The sequence below is a fragment of the Alternaria metachromatica genome (assembly GCF_023757995.1).
Source record: "Alternaria metachromatica strain BMP 0045 chromosome Unknown scaffold_5, whole genome shotgun sequence".
Taxonomy (NCBI): Eukaryota; Fungi; Ascomycota; class Dothideomycetes; order Pleosporales; family Pleosporaceae; genus Alternaria; species Alternaria metachromatica.
In genome coordinates this window covers 601,653-618,320 of record NW_026055496.1, presented here as the reverse complement: position 1 = coordinate 618,320, position 16,668 = coordinate 601,653, and the positions used below count along the sequence as shown (strand labels likewise).

Here is a 16,668-nt window from a genome sequence, read left to right as displayed (position 1 = left end):
CTCGACGCGTAAAGCCTACGCTCATAAGTTGCTCATTTATCTCCTCGATCGTAAGCCTGGCCGCGCTTTGTACTTCATACAAGCTCTGGTTAACGATACACGTACCTGGAGCCGGAAGCGAGAAGCTATTGCCGACGCTCTCAGTCACCTTTCAAAACTCCATCGACACCGATTGTATCAGGATCAGAGTTGGGGTACTGACCTAGAAGCACGCAAGTGCGAATTCGTCCCGGCGTTCTTGCACGTCTTTGTCAAGACGTTATCTAGCAAGCCCGATTTCTGCTCTCAAGACTTACTGTACAATCTTGTCGAGCTGGCCAAGATAGAGGATCTGAAGAAAGTGTTCGATTGCCTCGTGGAACACAAGGTACGCGTTGACTACGATACAGTGCTGCACTATGCCACTGCATTTGGGCAGGCTGGTGAAGTGCAGTATGCGTTGAAATGTCTCGAGGCATTGAAAAGCCGACATTCAGCGAAGTCGTGGGAGTCTGTTGTGGCGCGTCAAAGACTTCGCTGGGTGTGCGCTGTCATACTGCGAAGGAGCATGGCTGCAACCAAAGACTTTCACCACACTCCATATATCGTCGCTGCCTTTGTAAACATGGGTATCCAGATGGACTTACTTCTTTACAATGTCGTCATACACAACGCAATGGAAGCTGGAGATCATGCCACGGCTTTCAAGGTGTACAACACCTTCGAAAATAATGACCTACAGCCAGACAAATACACATTCGGGATAATGCTCCATGGATGTACCATGCAAAATGATCCAGCCTTTTTCCAAAGATTTGCACAGTATTGCGAAGAGGTAGCACAAGATATCCAGGACCCTTGGCTAGCAACGGAGTGTCTTTACTATCAGTATGTACGCTACAGAGTTGATGGAAACGTCGAACAGACCTCGGCCATGCTATGGCACTCTTATTCCAGACTTTTCACGACAGCGCCTCTGCAACCATTCGTTGGCTATGGAACCGCAAGCCTAGGAAACGCCGTAATGTCACAAGATTCATCTTCGCCAGAGTCTGTGCGCATTTCTCCTTCACATGTAACGCTATACATTATGCTGCAGACAGAGATTCAATCGGCCTTGGCAGTTAGCAACATGCGAGTCTACAACTTGTATCTCAAATTCAAGTCGGTCGTGCAAGAGGGGGGTCATCCGGCATTCAATGAACTGGCTCGGCAGCCGCAAATCTGGAACGCCTTCCTGTACGCCTTTTGTCAAAAACAGCAATTCGCAAACGCATCTCAGCTCATCCAAGACATGACCAATGGCCCAGCAAAGCCCAATGTCTACAGCTGGAACATCTTTATGCAGGCTTTCTTCAAGACAGGCCAGATACAAGCGGCAGAACGGATTTTCGAGATCATGCGCGACAGGGGCACTGATCCTTCCAAGTACACCTGGGGAGTCATGATGCGAGGATATGCAAATGCTCAACTTGTCGACCAAATCGACGATATCTTACCACATCTTGACGCCGAGGACGAGTCGGACCCTGATTTACTGCGATTCCTGGCGAAAGTAGTCGATCGGAGAAAGTTGATGACTATATTGGAGAAAAGCAGGCTGCAGAAAGAGGCGATTGCGCTAGAGAGAGCGGAGCAAGAAGCTGAAGCAGAGCGATATTGGTGGCAGCGGGCGCTCGAAGCTGTCGAAGTAGCACCAACAAACGATGTTACTTCGGTCCAATCCGGTACGGCTGGCTCTCCAGTGGAATCTTCAACTTCTCCAACCGAGGAGCGTTCTGGCGCCACTGGCTCTTCTGTTGTTGAAACCACTGTTTCTCCAACCAAAGAACAATTGGGCTTACATCAAGACCGAGCCTGCGATCTCGAGACTGCAACGGAGCCTTCTCGGGTTCCTCATAGCCAGCCAAAAGCACCGCGCGCCAACCTGCAAGACCCTGAAGTCCAATACAGGAAGCTTCAAGAACGGCTGGGTCTTGTCCAGCCTGCCCCTCCCATGGTTGATGATGTCGCGCTCAAGCCGACCAAGACCTTCCAAGCGGCGCCCGTCTTCAAGAGTATGATAGACTTGGACAAGTCTAAACCCAGGGTTACAGAGCCTGGTAAAGCTGCTAGTATGCGGAAGAGGGCTAGATTCAATCTTGCTAAACCCAAGGGTAGAGGTGATTTGAGATAATGCAGCTTTGCGACGGTTGTGTCTGTAGTTCCAATTGGATGTATGTAATCTGCAAGCCTATCGACGGAGTTATCCATGATGAACTACACCCTGCTTGCAATCCACGCATATGTGTTCACAGCCTCCTCTGCAATACACAATATGTTCGATCACTCATACAGCACACAGTATGTAGACCTCGCCGTCCATCTACTATTATTACACATGCCAAGTAGGCCGACCTTCTTTTTTCCCTCATAATTGTGACGCGCAACCACTCAGAAGTCTGGACCAAGGACGGGTAGCTCATATTTCTAGCAAGCCGCTGTTGAACCAAACTCCACCGTCGAACCCCGCAATGACACCAGAGAACATGCGCACTCTGACCGACAGCCCGGGGACGCCGAGTGATATTCCCATTTTCTGGAAATCAGAAGGATGACTCCTCACCCGAATGGAAATGATCTTGGGAAAGAAGGTAGGCAACCGTGACGACCCATGCCTTACTACTTACCAATGTTGCATCACACAAACATCTCAACCGACAAACTGTTTGGTACGGTTCGGCAGGATGTTGACCGCGGGGTCGGGGCAAGATCTACGTTGCATGTACAGCCTCGCAGGCATGCAGCATACATGCATGCTACGTTACGTAGCTACTGCTGACTACTGTGTACTAGCGGACGCGTTGGGAGCGAACCGGAGTCTCTCAACATTACTTGCCGGCCGCTGCCAGCTAGTGGTCTAGGTCTAGATCAAAACAGACCTGCTGTCGGGCCGCGTACACCCCCAGCACATGAGTGGCTGGGCGGGGACAGATAACCACATTCTTTGTCGTACAGTGCAATAGGGTCAGATCGAGTAAGATGTATAATCGCGGAAGCGATTTGACAAGATCTAGAATGGATAAACGTGATGGAATAGCTTGCTCAATGGCGTAGTGTGGTTGAACATGGCAAAGTGAGCAAAAGACCTGAGTAAAGTTTGTTGTCAATCTATTTTCTCTCTGCCTATATAGATAGAGACCTCCAACGTCATCTGTGGGCCCGGACATGTAAAAGAAAAAGAGTTTGCTCAAGTAATTGGCGTACGTGTTAAATGTTAAAAAGATGGTGATGGAGAAAAGGCGTTGGCTAATTACAAGAGTACTATATTGGTCGCGTGAGAAAGCGTCAATCCTCGAGATTCCAGCATCAATATGATAGAGAAAGGTGATAAGACAAGGAAAAAAGCTGCCAGCATGCATCATCTCATACAGATCCAAGAGAATCAAAAAGGTCCCACCTCTTGAATCCTTGCCGACAAATCAACGTGTAGTGAGATATGCATGCTGCGCTGGTCCAGACTCAAAAACGCTCGTGCTTTTGTTTGTTGTGCCCATCGATCAATGTCTCAGCAGTGTAAGCTTTCGCATCTTCCGAAGAAGACTCCCCGTTATGTGGAGTGGGGCATGCGGAAGGGTTTTCCGGCATACATGCGGGCAAACCTGCATGTGCATGCAACAACAGTACAACTAACAAACGCGAAGATCGATACGATGCAAAATGAATTGATGGCCACCCGATGAACGCCTCCGTTTGGATATATGTCGAGTGAGAGCTAAAGGAAATGGGTAAGGATAGAGTCGCAATATACAGGTAGCGATGGATGTAAAAATACGATGACAACAAGTGCGTACGACTAGAAGTTTTGCGCGATTCCAGAGTTGCCTTGTTGGGGGAAGACACTTGGGTTCTCGATCCTCGTGTTCCGTCGTGCTGATACGTCTCTTATGATGGGCTGTTGTTGGGCAGCGTATGGATCGTTGGCGGCATATGGCCCGTTCTGGTAGTAGTCTTGGTTGTTGTAGTACTCCTGTGGGTGACCATTGGCCATACCAGGGTAGTCGCCAGAGTTGTCAGAGTGGTTGGCTGCTGAGTATGACGACGAAGCGTTGGAAGGCCCGCGGTGCACACCGGCCTGGTTGTTGGCAGAGTTGGCAGCGGCAGCACCGTTGACGACACCGAGGGCGCCGATACCGTCCGAGTCCATGGTCTGGCGACGTCCGTCTACAAGCGGATCGTTGGAGTGAGCGTCAGAGTAGGCACCGTGTGTGGGAGAGTGTGGGCTAGTGTATCCGCCGGGGTTGCTGTTGCTGTCCGAGTAGGTCATGCCAGAGGTGAGGGTGGTGGACATCTTGCGGTTGGAGCTGGTGGTGGTGTTGCCCCAGCCTCGGTAACCGCTGTCGTCTTCGGCCATGGCCAATCCACCAACCGCAGGAAGGGTAGGGTCGTGGTTAGGGTTGAAGCCATACTCCTCGACTTCTTTCCTGCGTTCGTCCTCGGCGCTCTGGCGCTGCTTGCGTTTGCGCCAGAAGAAGATGCCGGCTAGGACTAGCAGAGCAACGACAACAACGGGAATGACGACAGCAATGGCAGTCTTACCACCAGTGCTGAGACCGCCATCGTTCTCCTTTTGTGCATTCTGCAATTGGGTGGAGTCGGTGTTGGAAGGGTCAGCGGCACCTGTTCCGGAGGGGGACGCGCTGTTGGTTGGTGCTGCAGTGGGAGAATCTGGAGTAAAAGTGCGAATAACGGTGACCACTGACGGTGTCTCTCCAGCACCCGTGGGGGTCACGGTGGAGACGATGACTTGGGTCGAGGGTTCAGCCGACGGGGCAGTGAAGACGCTCGTGTCGACGAAGCTTGGTGCGGCGCTGGTCGTGGCAGCAGGAGGAGGAGCCTGAGTGGATGATTGCGCTGGCGGTGGTGCGCTCGACTGGGCTGGGGGAGGAGCTGCCGATGTTGATGGTGCTGGAGCCGCTGATGAAGCCGGCGGCGGTGCCTGGCTCGACTGGGCGGGAGGGTCGCTGGTCGGGGCGGCGCTGGATGCGGGAGGAGCGCTCGAGGCGGGTGGAGGAGGCTCTGAGGAGGGCGCGGCCGCTGAAGGCGTGTTAGAAGCCGGCGCAGGACTTGAAGGAGAGTCTTGAGGCGGGCTGGACGAGGCGGCGGGAGCAGAAGGCTCCGTAGGCGCAGGCGCTGCGGACGGTGTTACAGACGGCGAAGGAAGATCTGACGAGGGCGGATCTGAGGATGGGGCAGAGGCAGGAGGAGCAGACGCAGACGTAGCAGCGGGCGCGGACGAGGCAGCGGGTGCAGAGGAGGGAGAAAGAATGGAAGTAGACAACGTACTCTCGGTCACATTGCTGGACATGATGGCGACAATGGCAGCCAGCAGCTGACGGGCCTGGCAAAGGAGCGACTGAGGCGACGACAACGACGGCGGCGACGCGAAGACGGATAAGAGGTGCCGCGCGAGGGAGGTCGGACAGTCAGCAAGGGGAGAGGTTCGCTGGAGATGAGGAAGTTAGAGTTCCGTGGTACCGCTGGCGGGCTGTAGCAGGCGCGGCGATCTCGTGTCTCCGCCGTGGGTCCGCAGTGATGATGTATCGACGGAGGCTCTTGGGTTGCCAATCGACGGCGGGCGAGGTTGTGCACGAAGGTTAGTGGACCTGCACGGCAGCGGACAGGCGACCCCAGCCAGCACCTGTTGATAGAGCTGCCGAACCGAAAGCGCCCAACAACCACAAGCGCGCTGCTTTGCTGCTTTACCCTGCCGCCCGTGCCAATTGGGGGGGATTCGCCGTCTGGCGTCTGATTGCGATCGGCCGCTGGCTCTTGTGAAACAATACCGTCGCAGCTCGCACGCAGCGACAGACGCGACGGGCCTGGCAGCTTTTCACCACGCCCACGCCAAGGCCTGATGCCGCTCCTGGTGTTGCATCCAGCAGCGACTGGCTTGGAGCTTCGCACGGAAAAGCGGGTGTCTAATGCAGCTTCTAATGCACCCTCGCTGACTAGCCGCGGTCCCAAAGGGGGAGCTCATAACTGCTGAGCCGGCTAGCGACGAAAGCGGCATGGGCGTGGCTGTGTGCGTCTGGAGTCTGAATGCCTGATGTCACGCTGCGGAAGACGTTACGGTGCATGCCCGTGGGCTCATTGATTACTAGTCTGCTTAATCTCATCCCCCTTGCCCACTTCAAACCGGAACCAAGATGCGTCTTGCTTATCCCTGCACCCTCCTCTAAAGATCGTCTGTAAGCATCTCAATAGCCTCTTCGTCGTTAGTAGTGGTGTTGTTAGCGAGGAATTTGTTGTAAAGTTGTTTAAGAGCTTTTAGCTCTGCGAGTGCGAAGCGCTTAACAACGTTGTCGGCATTGTTGGAGATGTAGATGGCCGCGACCTCGCACACAGTAATCGCTTGCAGCTTAGTAGTACGCTTCTAGCTAACGGCGAACCTGTACTTAGTAACGTAGTTGGAGAACTCCCCCTCAGGGGAGTCGGGGATGATGAATAGTTTGTATTCGTCGGAGCCGGGTCCCGATAGCGTTAGGTGGGCGCGAAGCTTTAATTGCGCTGCTATCTTGGAGTTCTGTGTGTAGGTGGGTGAAGAAGGAACGACGCATCTGCGAAGTTTTATTCCATCCCTCCAGGCACCAGCAGCACATGACTGTGGTGTACTTTGGTTGTTGAGTTGAGATTTTTCTGAATTCCCATGGTTGAGAAACACTGAAGCCAAGGCTTACTCGGACACGTGATCTGGAGTCTGAAATGCGAAATCTGGCACAGCGGCCCCTTGAGATGGCTTGCTCCCTTTGTGCTGCATGCGAAACACCGAATCGCCTGCGTTGCACAGCGCCGCGATAATGCGCCTTTCCTCGCTGCCATGGCCGGTGCATGCCGTCATCCGCCAGGCCCTGGGCTGAAATTTCTCCACCACCCCAGTCGCAATAACATCATCCGCTCGTGTTCTGAGCGAGCTTCCTGTTCTTCGCAGCCCGTGCGCCCGTCATTGGCTCCGTGGCGTGCCACTCTATATTAAGACGGCCAGAGTACCCTCGGCACCTTACCTCCCGTCTGTTCTACTGTACGGACAGCGCACTGTGGCTTCGCAACTGCTGCAGCTACTGCTATCTTACGAGGCAGCACGTCGTAAACACCACCACTAGATGCGCGCTTTTTATCAGCTGTCTTCGTATCTCGTCATCTGCTTTTGCTGCTGCCGAGCGCAGGGTTCGTCTCTCCACCTGCGCGCTCACTAGTGACAAACAAATTCTCACCGAACTATCTTGTGAAAACAACCAATTCTCGTGTGATTAGACACCATTACCCTGTCGCAGTTCGCTGCCTTGCTCGGAACCCTCTCCACACTGTCATGCTTAGTGTACCATCACCTGCGCCTTCCCCTTACTGCTAATGCTGCACCGCTTCATTCTTCACTAGATTGCGGAAGCCACATCTATCACTCGTCCACTCTCTGACTGCGGAACGCCAGAAGCTTGATCACTAGCGTACCAGAGCATCGTCTGCGAACTAGCTAGAGCACGCCCGGAATTATGGCCTTGCGCCCTTGCAGCTTATCCTTACCAAACTTCTTCTCGTACCACCGCTTGCCCTGCAACGCGCGCGGAAGCATGGTAGAAATCTCGTTGAGAAGAAACGTGCGTGCAGGCACACACTGCCAGCCCCCAATCATCCACCACCCTGCCCACTCAATCCACTCGCACAGGTAATGCGCGTGCAACGAGTACTTGAACAGGCCGTTCTTCGGTATCATGTACACCTTGTCCACATTTTCCACGGCCTTGCCCTGCTCAGCGGCTGCCTTGCGTTGCTTGCGGTCTGCTGATCTCCGGATCTCGCGCAGGTCGTCGTCGTGGAACATGTTGGCCAAAAGTCCCCAGCACCAGATTACGAGCCCTAGAAACATGTACTCTTGTCGCGCTGCCCACTCGTCTCGTGATGTTGGTCCATAGCCCGCGAGGTAGCCGCCAATGGAGATGGCGTTGAACATTTGGAACCCAAAGGCCATGATCCAAACAAACGGATGCATTGGGGACATGCTGGGATTGAGAAAGAGGGGTGAGATGACTGCACGGTAGAGGTAATGAAAGACCTGGTGTCTGTTTAGCAGAGTTCCTGTAGAGTCTCCAGTATACTCACAAAGCATCCCGCCATGGTCCAGTTGCCCAACGGTAGTTCTTCAAGCCCCAATTCTTTCGGGAGCGTAAACATGATGTACAGCAGGGTTATGAAGCCTGCCGACTCCATGGTCGCCCATCCTATCTTGCCATCGATGTTGAAACGCGACTCAATCGACGTCTTGCCCTGTGGGTACCAGTCCAGAACCCATTGCGCTGCAGTAATCTTTGTTCACCAACAAGGTTAGTAAGGACAGTATCAAGTGGCACTGGGTCGCGGCACGGTGCCCAGCAATCTGTCGGGTGTATGCTTACAACAGGAAAGAACTGCCAGATGTAGCAAATCAGCTCCCAGTTCTCGCGCGATGGCGGCAGCCAATTCTCCACAATCGCCATGCTTGTATGATGAGGTATAGCGACGCAGAATGAGATCTGACGACGCGTAGAGAGAATTGCTAATGGGAACCTGGTGATCAGGTGTGGATGAAATCACAAAACAATGATGTCACCAAACACTGTTACATCCGCGCCAAGCCGAAGTGCCCGGGCGTGATTCCGTTTTCTCGGTCGCGGTGCCTTTCCATCACGCTTCGGTCCGGATGAAATGACCCGCTCAAACAGATCTACTAAGCGCGCCACCTTTCTGGAATTGGATCGCTGCAAGATACAAACATCCCACCGCAGCGATGCAGCCCCCAGTCTAGTTTGCTGGCGTTATAAGCAGCCGGCGTCTAACTTTCTTCATCAAAAAACCGTCTCCTTAGCTCAATTGGGAGAGCGCCAGACTGAAGTCTCAGTCACTAAATCTGGAGGTATCGTGTTCGATCCACGAAGGGGACAACGTGCCTGAGTTCGCTCAGGGTTCTTCGAACTTTGTTTTTGCGCTTGTGTGAACCTAGACAGATCGTGTTGTGCAGGGAAATGCATGCCCTCGAATCTTTTTGGCGTTGCCCCTTGACTTGCTTTTTTGCACATGCACCATTGCTTTCTAAACCCTGTCGAACGAGAGCACTGTGTGTTGGAACAGGGTGAGTTGTCAGTCGGTGTGAATGGCGGACACGTTGGTGGTGGAATGGAAGTATTGTGGTCAGATGAAGAGAAAAGGATAATGAATAAAGGCTATGCTACGCTATGGTACTTGCTAGTAAACAGATCACAAAACAAGGACCAAGGCTCAAATCGTCAAAATCGCGATGCTTACTCCACTCCTCTCGCACCACTTGCGTGCATATCCGCGTCGGTGACGGGCACACTCTCCCTCCGCAATTGCTCTGGAGCCCTCGCTTCGTTGCCTTTCTTAATGCCTCTCCCTCCTGGCGTCAAGAATGTGTTGTCTAAGTTTGGTAGGTCCTCACCAGGAGTCGGAGACCAGTGCTTGCTCTTCCATGGTGTAACGTGGAGAATGTACATGGTGTCAATCTCCTCAAGAGTACGGCCGTGGGATTCGCAGAGGAAGAAGTAGACTACAACTGCACCAGTGAAACAGCAGGCGGCGAAGACATAACCGTATCTGTAGTCGATGGCAGACGTAATGTAAGGTGTGACTGAGAGTGGTATTAGTACAGTCGCGGAAAGACGTGGATGAAGTAGTATTGACTTACAGAAAGAGATGAGGAAATTCCAGGTCCAGTTGCTGGCCGTTGCGAGAGCCATTGCCTTTGCACGGTATCGGCTAGGGTAGATCTCACCGATCACAGCCTGCAGGGGTAACGAAGTTAGTATATGTCTCACATGCATTTCGTGCAGCCAGAACTTACCCAGATGATTGGCCCCCATGTCATAGCATAACCAGCGATGAAGAGGCACGCAAATGTGATCATGGCATATCCGACAGGCTGGCTCGTAGTACCGTCGCCGTTATCCAAAGCGAAGTGTCCAAGCGATGCGAAGACGAGGAAGCACATGAACATCCACAAGCCTCCAGTGATCAGTGCGGGTCTTCTTCCGAATCTCTCCACGATGTAGAGACCAGGGAATGTCATGCCAAAGTTGACTCCTCCCAGGATCATAGAAGTGACGAACGGGTCTTCAATACCGACTGACTGGAAGATCGTAGTTCCATAGTAGAAGTAGCTACAAGAGAGTCAGTACAAGATGTGTGTTAATGTGCGGTATCGACTTACTAGTTGGCACCCGTGAGTTGCTGAAGGGCTTGCAGACCGACTCCAAGAAGTACACGATACGCCATACGTGGTCCTGTAAAGATCTCGTACCAAGGGTGGTGACCTCCGCCCGCTTGCTCGGCCTCCAACTTCTCCTGGATCTCCCGGACTTCGCGCTGGACTTCCGGGTGTTCCTGGGGGACACCGTACGTGATGGCGATGGTGTGTATGGCCGAGTCAACCTTGCCCTTGCGGTATTCCCATCGTGGAGATTCCTGCATAAAGAGAATTCCGAATATCATGAGTGCTGACCAGATGAAACCAACGCCCATTGGAATCTTCCATGATGCTGAGCTACCATCGGACTTGGTACCGTAGTTGATACAATAAGCCGTGAAAATGCCGAGGGTGATGAAAAGCTGGTAACAGGACACGAGTGCACCTCGGACGTAGCGAGGTGCAGTTTCGGATTGGTACATAGGCGTAAGGACCGAAAGTGCGCCTACACCCAAGCCTGCGACCCAACGACCAAGGGAGATCTGGTACCATATGTTCGTTGTGGTAATCTGTACGATGACTCCAACGCAAAAGATGATGTTCCAGAAGACGATGGAGTATTTGCGACCGAATTTGTCGGCGATAGGGGCCGCGATTAGAGCACCCATTAGGGTACCGATAGACAGCAGTGCAACAATCAAGCCAGACTTCCAGTTGCTGAAAGCGCGCTCGCCTGTTTCAGGGTCTGTCTGATCCGCGAATTTGTTCAAGAAATCGGGCATCTCCAAGAACCCAGAGATTTGACCAGTGTCGTATCCAAAGATGAACTAGGGGCTGTTAGCTGGGTACCTGCGCATTCGTTCATTTGATACTTACACCACCCATCGACACAATAATCGCCATGGCGATAATGCGCATTCGGAAGATCTCTTTGACACCGCCTTTCAACATCTGCGGCTTCTTCTCCGGATCCTGATCCATCATCGTGGAGGAAGCAGGCGAGGCATGTGAATGCCCACGGAATCGATCGAGTATCGCCATAGCTGGTGGAAGAGAAGAGGAGTGCCGATCGAGTGTGGAGGAAAGTATCAAAAGACATCTGGGTCGTGGGGTCTCCAGGTCCCTATAAAGCGCCCACGATTGCTCCGCTTTGGGGCACTTGGAGACCCCAATGCCGTCATAACGGCATGATTAACCGTAAGTCTTCACCGCGTTCACCATGACTACTGCGCAGTCTAGCAAAATCCAAAGGCATCCCGTGGTCGTGCGCCGTGCGGTTGCCGACGTCATGGTTTGCGTGATCCAGGGCGGCCACTAAACTGCATCGCCATCGACGACCCTGGGCAATCAAATGCTTGATACAGTCAAGCTATCGGCAAGCGCTGCGGTCCTAGTGGCTGCGGGCACACTCCGGGAGCAATCTTAGAGCCTCCAAAGCTTGGCCTATGCTCTTTCCCCCGGACATCAACGTCGCAGAACGTCATCTTCACTTGGACATGTGGGGTAGCGCAAGAGCCGTTGTGTGTCAGTTGAGTTGTTCGTTGGCTATCGTCGCATCGGAGCCGAGGTGTGCCGATATGTCAGCGGAGGCTCGGACTTTGCTGTGTCGTGGGAATGATGGTAGGTGAGGATGATGACAATGCACCGCAAGAACTACAGCCAGCGCTGGCTTGGCAACCGGTGCGACGATCATTCAATAATAAATACCAAGCAACCTAACTCGTCACATTGACATTTTAAATCCTCACCACAGGATACAGGCAGGAGGACGTATACCACGACACGCATCGGACGAACGTTTACGGAGCGGATCTCGTCGGTGTTGTTCTCCATTTTTTTCTTTTCTACGGCCCTTCGATACATGCGTATTGTGGGTCACGATCGCCACACCATGGGGCTCCCACTGCCGTTAAGGGCCTCCGGATTTGAAGAATCTGAAAGTACCCAAGTACCGGTACCTAAGCACACACGTCATCTCGCTTGGTCACCCCTAGGCATGTTGTTCACGTTTCTAGGGTTCTAGCCTCTGCGGCCCAACTACCGGATCTGGACCTCGATATCTGAAGTTCGAGAATTGCGTTCTGCCGCAAGCTACTGCATTGATGACAATAGCTGCGAACTTCGTACGAGAGTGCGCATGAGCGATGCATCAAGAGCGATGACCGATCATCGGAAATCGTACACTCTATAGAGAGCGCTGTTCCAATACTGTTAGGAGCGACTGGAGAATGTTGAAGGTCTTCGGGCCAATGGTTTCGTGTAACACACGCATACATGCAACGACAGCCCAAGCACTCGTTTTTCCATGAGTAACAAAAGCACATAAACTGTCCGCTGTAGTCGTTTCTTCTTCATTCACGTTGACGCTAAAGTATACATACACACTTCGCATCGACAGACAGAAACCTGCGCGCCAATCGTACCTGCCATTTCTACCGATTCCATCAGTAATACCAGCTGAGTTGTGGCCAGACTGTCGAGTATCGAAGTAACCTTACCTCCGTGCACGAACCTGTTGCAAACCAAAATCATCGTTTCCTGCCGAGAAGAACACCTCGTCTATGCGATACACTGTTGAGAGCGGGTACACGATCCGTGCCTCTCCAGTTCCTGACGTGGCGTGAGCCAACCACTTACTATCTACCCACACATCAAACGAAAACTGTCCCGATACGGCAACTGTACTGGATCAGTGTTGATCGTAGGTAAGAGACACGGGTACGGCTTCCGATTAATTACAATTCGACCCGGTTAGACATCTGTGGGTAGCGTACCCGAGACATGGTTTCTTCTCCAGCTCGATCTTGTTGGAGTCAGTTCTCCAGCTGTACGACTACCCTTCTCACCAACGCCATTTGCGACTACAAAAACCTTTTGCTGTCATTACTCTTGCTATATACATCCGTTTGAGGGCAACGATCCATTCTCGCGGATATAAGAACCGGGTATAGCGCCGCCTACCGATCAAACCTGGGAAGCTATATATGATACCAGCCCGTGCATCCGTATTGGCACATTTAGTCCTGGTCGTACAGGTCTTGAGTGCGTACCACAATAGGCAATTTCGCAGTTCGGACCGACAGGCGTCGAAACTAGGCGTCAGACACGGCTACATTTGCCGGCGAGATACGCTTCATGTAGTGTACCAAGGAGTCTATCGGCGTTACTGTGACGCTACAATGGCTAGTTACAACAATGAAGGGAAAGAGAACGACGGAGTTGATAAGTCTGTACGGGCTTGAAGTTCATCGTTGGATACCGTGGTATAGATGCAAAGATTGCAATTTTATTACAGCTATATGAGCAACGTCCATTCCGACTTCAGACCAAGGAAAGACTACTTTTACCTAGTGGCCCCAACAAGGAGTCGAGACATCCAGACATCGCGGTCGACGATCCTCAGCATCCGGGCGGAAAGCATAGAAAGCACATGTGATACGAACGCCTTGATTTTCCTTTGAGACCTACCCGTACCCACCCAGAGAAAGATGCAAGTAAGTAGTATTGAGGCACCGTCGCAATGCTAAAGGTCATTTCGTGAAGCGTTAATTAGGGTTCGTCGTGTTGTTGAAGGTGCCCGACATGCCTCGATTGGGCATGGCAGGAGCGTTGTTAGCAATCCCTGATGACGGTACTCGCGTCATGGAGGGTAGCGCAAACGGTGGGGCCGGTGCAGGAGCTGGAGGCTTTCGAGGTAGATGTGAAGGTGTACCATACTTTGCGATGCTGCTTTGGGATGAACCCGGGTCACCAGACTGAGAAGCAGTTCGGTTCATGGATATGGCTGAGTTGTTTCCCTGCATACTTTGAGGCGACCCAAACGGCGGTGTGGAGACAGCGGAAGGGTTAGGTCTTGACATCTGTCCAGGCATAGAAGCCTGGGCAGACATTTGGTATCCACCATAGCCGTTCATCTGAGGCTGTCCCTGCATCATGTTTTGTTGCATTCCAAAGGGCATGTTACGTCCACCGGGCACAAAAGCTTGGGTTTGCGGGTTGAACTGACCCCGGTTATAACTTCCAGGAAGAGGGTGCTGGTTGCGGTTGGGCTTTCCGTTGTACGCATTTGAGGCGAACTGTCCATATGGGTAGCCAGGCATAGGTGCCTGGTGAGGTGCGGACATTGGCCGGTTGCCGGGACCATTTTGGGCGCCATATGCGCCCTGACCCATATGGAATGATGGCTGCTGGTTTGGTTGAGACCAGCCTGAGTTCATAGGCATATGTTGAGGTTGCTGATAGGTATCTTGGTAAGACGCCATCTGTGGATTGGCCATCTGTGGATTGGCCATCTTTGGGGTGACCTGGGAGGGCATACCAGCGTTCTGGAACGATGACATACCCCGCTGGAAGTCCGTTGATAGATCATACCCATTCGGCATCTGTCCATAATTGGGGTACGTCATCATCGACCCATTGGGAGCCTGGTACTGCTGACCAGCCCAGCCATACTGTGACTGCGCTTCCGGGGGCATCATGCCCGGATACGGGTTGCTGTATGTTGCCGGAGGCGATGCACCAGGGTTCATAGTCGCGTACGGCGCGTTCTGAGCAGGTGCTGGGTAGCCGTTGTAGTAGACCGCATTGTCTCCAGTATATGTAGCCACAGGGTACTGTTGCGGGTAGTAAACGTTGAAGCGGGACCGAGCCTGGAAGTCGTCGTCGTCGTAGTTACGCTGCTTCTTGGGTTTCTTCTTCCCGGCAGCTGAACTTGATCGTGAGATGTCCTTCCCTTTTTCTTTGTCTTCTCCGGATCCGCTGGCTTCGGCCGTGCCGGGCTCTTCACTTTCCGCACTACCAAAGATGCGCTGACGAGCCTCACGATATCGCGCCTCTCGCTCCTCTCTGGATAGAGCGGCTTTGTCTTTGTTGCCTTCACCATCGTTGCTGCCCTCGCTGCCACCCATTTCAGAGGTCGTCTTCGAGGCATTCTGCGAGTTAGCTCCAGTGTTTGTACCTGATTTGCCATCGTCGCGACGCATGATCTTCCGAGCAGGGAGCTCTACGGGAGGTGTATTGGTGCCCTTGGCGGGATCTACCATCTGTGAAACGGGAGGAGGACTACCAGTAGTAAGCAACAGAGCACGCGAGCGAAGCTTGATGAATACATACATTCTACAGTAAGGGGTACGTGTAATTTTTACACCCGTCATGGTGTTGTCAACTACATGGCCGAGCAAGTAGTAGTCGGCAAGACGGTGAGCAAGCATCCTGTAAAATGTATTACAGTTCGGCAGACACAATTCGTTTTCACTGCGTACCGTTAGTAGGAAATTCTAGCAGATCCGCCACGCATGACATACCGAGAGTCTTTGATGAAATCAATGAAGTCTTGTTCTATCTTCACAACGAACAGCCGATCACGTGGAGACCGTAGCGCCTCGAGCAACTTCTCGTCTGGAATGGCGGGCATGTTCGGAACACCATTCAGTGAAGGCATGCCGTTGACAAGAGGCTGTGGCATGGGCCCCGCGCCGTTCAGCGACTGGTTAGGGTCGTACAATGTTTGCGGACCATTGGGTAGCGTCGGAAACCGACCTGCGGGAACCCCTCGATGGGGTTGAGGATTCATCACAGCTATTTCATGTAACTGATCCCGAAAGGCACGCGCGGCGCCATGATCAGACCCCTGCCTGGAGTCTGCAACGACCGAGTCCGGCGGAGACGTGACATCCTCTTCCTCGACTGCCCTGAGGCTAGCACTGTCATCCGGGCGTAAGGACTCCTTCTCGTCCAGTGCAAATGTTGTCGCAGAAGCAACACTCTTTCCATCAATGCTGGGAGGTTTCCCAGATCCATCTGATGAAGATAGCTGAGTGCTGCTGTCCTCGGTGACAGACACCTTTACCACAGCCGCAGACTGGGGCCTGTCGGGGACATCTCCTTTTGCATCCGTGGAGCGTGTTTCTGAAAGCTCAGCAGGAACTGTGTGCTGCGCGGGCTGCGACATGGCATTTTCAGCGCTGCTGCTCGCATCGATATCCTCCCGCCTTTCCGCAAGTATTTTGGGCGCTGCTTCGCCATGCATGGGTGTGGCGCGCGCCTTCTGGGCGACTGTGGGTATTTTGGGTGTCGCGACAGGCGGTCTCGCTTTCGGGGCGGAATCCTTCGACATCTGAGGCTTTATGGCGGAAGCCGCAACCTAGCGCTGTTAGCACACCGCCCATGGAAATTGCTTGTTGAAATCCTACCTTGGCGAACGACAGAGGCCTTGGAGGCGCTTGTTCTGTGGAAACCGGTGTCGCAGATGCCATGGCTGTGAGGCGATGTTTGGTACGGTAGAAGACTAGATAGGTGGTAGGTTGCGACGTAGATGGCCTATGCGCAGTGCGCGGTAGGTGCCCAAACGCGGGGACGGCGAAACGGGCTTTCAGGCAGTCTCGTAGCAGTAAGGCTGCTGAATGAAGCGACAGACGCCTGCTGGTGTAGCCGAAAAAATCACCAAGCTCAGCGCCGTACGTGGGTCGTCGTGGACG

General features: G+C 53.0%; 5 protein-coding genes and 1 non-coding gene across 6 annotated transcripts; 2 read left to right on the top strand and 4 right to left on the bottom strand.

Annotated features, from left to right (window-relative positions):
• Positions 1-604: 604 nt before the first annotated feature.
• Positions 605-2,155, top strand: J4E83_003146 (uncharacterized protein; the record flags this gene model as incomplete). The annotated part of the gene is made up of 2 exons (XM_049330084.1): positions 605-608; positions 951-2,155. 2 exons carry the CDS (start codon positions 605-607, stop codon positions 2,153-2,155), a joined length of 1,209 nt encoding a protein of 402 aa, XP_049190580.1.
• A 1,659-nt stretch (positions 2,156-3,814) lies between these two features.
• J4E83_003145 (uncharacterized protein) lies at positions 3,815-5,326 on the bottom strand (the record flags this gene model as incomplete). The annotated part of the gene is made up of 2 exons (XM_049330083.1): positions 3,815-4,764; positions 5,305-5,326. 2 exons carry the CDS (start codon positions 5,324-5,326, stop codon positions 3,815-3,817), a joined length of 972 nt encoding a protein of 323 aa, XP_049190579.1.
• A 2,163-nt stretch (positions 5,327-7,489) lies between these two features.
• On the bottom strand, positions 7,490-8,489 carry J4E83_003144 (uncharacterized protein; the record flags this gene model as incomplete). The annotated part of the gene is made up of 3 exons (XM_049330082.1): positions 7,490-8,068; positions 8,116-8,319; positions 8,409-8,489. The coding sequence occupies 3 exons, from the start codon at positions 8,487-8,489 to the stop codon at positions 7,490-7,492; spliced, it is 864 nt and encodes a 287-aa protein (XP_049190578.1).
• A 358-nt stretch (positions 8,490-8,847) lies between these two features.
• J4E83_003143 lies at positions 8,848-8,933 on the top strand. The gene has a single exon. It is a non-coding gene; the product is annotated as a tRNA-Phe (tRNA).
• Positions 8,934-9,290: 357 nt separating this feature from the next.
• Positions 9,291-11,176, bottom strand: J4E83_003142 (uncharacterized protein; the record flags this gene model as incomplete). Its single annotated transcript, XM_049330081.1, has 5 exons — positions 9,291-9,637; positions 9,695-9,791; positions 9,851-10,166; positions 10,217-11,019; positions 11,069-11,176. The coding sequence occupies 5 exons, from the start codon at positions 11,174-11,176 to the stop codon at positions 9,291-9,293; spliced, it is 1,671 nt and encodes a 556-aa protein (XP_049190577.1).
• A 2,561-nt stretch (positions 11,177-13,737) lies between these two features.
• Positions 13,738-16,446, bottom strand: J4E83_003141 (uncharacterized protein; the record flags this gene model as incomplete). The annotated part of the gene is made up of 4 exons (XM_049330080.1): positions 13,738-15,227; positions 15,432-15,445; positions 15,496-16,334; positions 16,384-16,446. 4 exons carry the CDS (start codon positions 16,444-16,446, stop codon positions 13,738-13,740), a joined length of 2,406 nt encoding a protein of 801 aa, XP_049190576.1.
• Between the last annotated feature and the right edge of the window lie 222 nt (positions 16,447-16,668).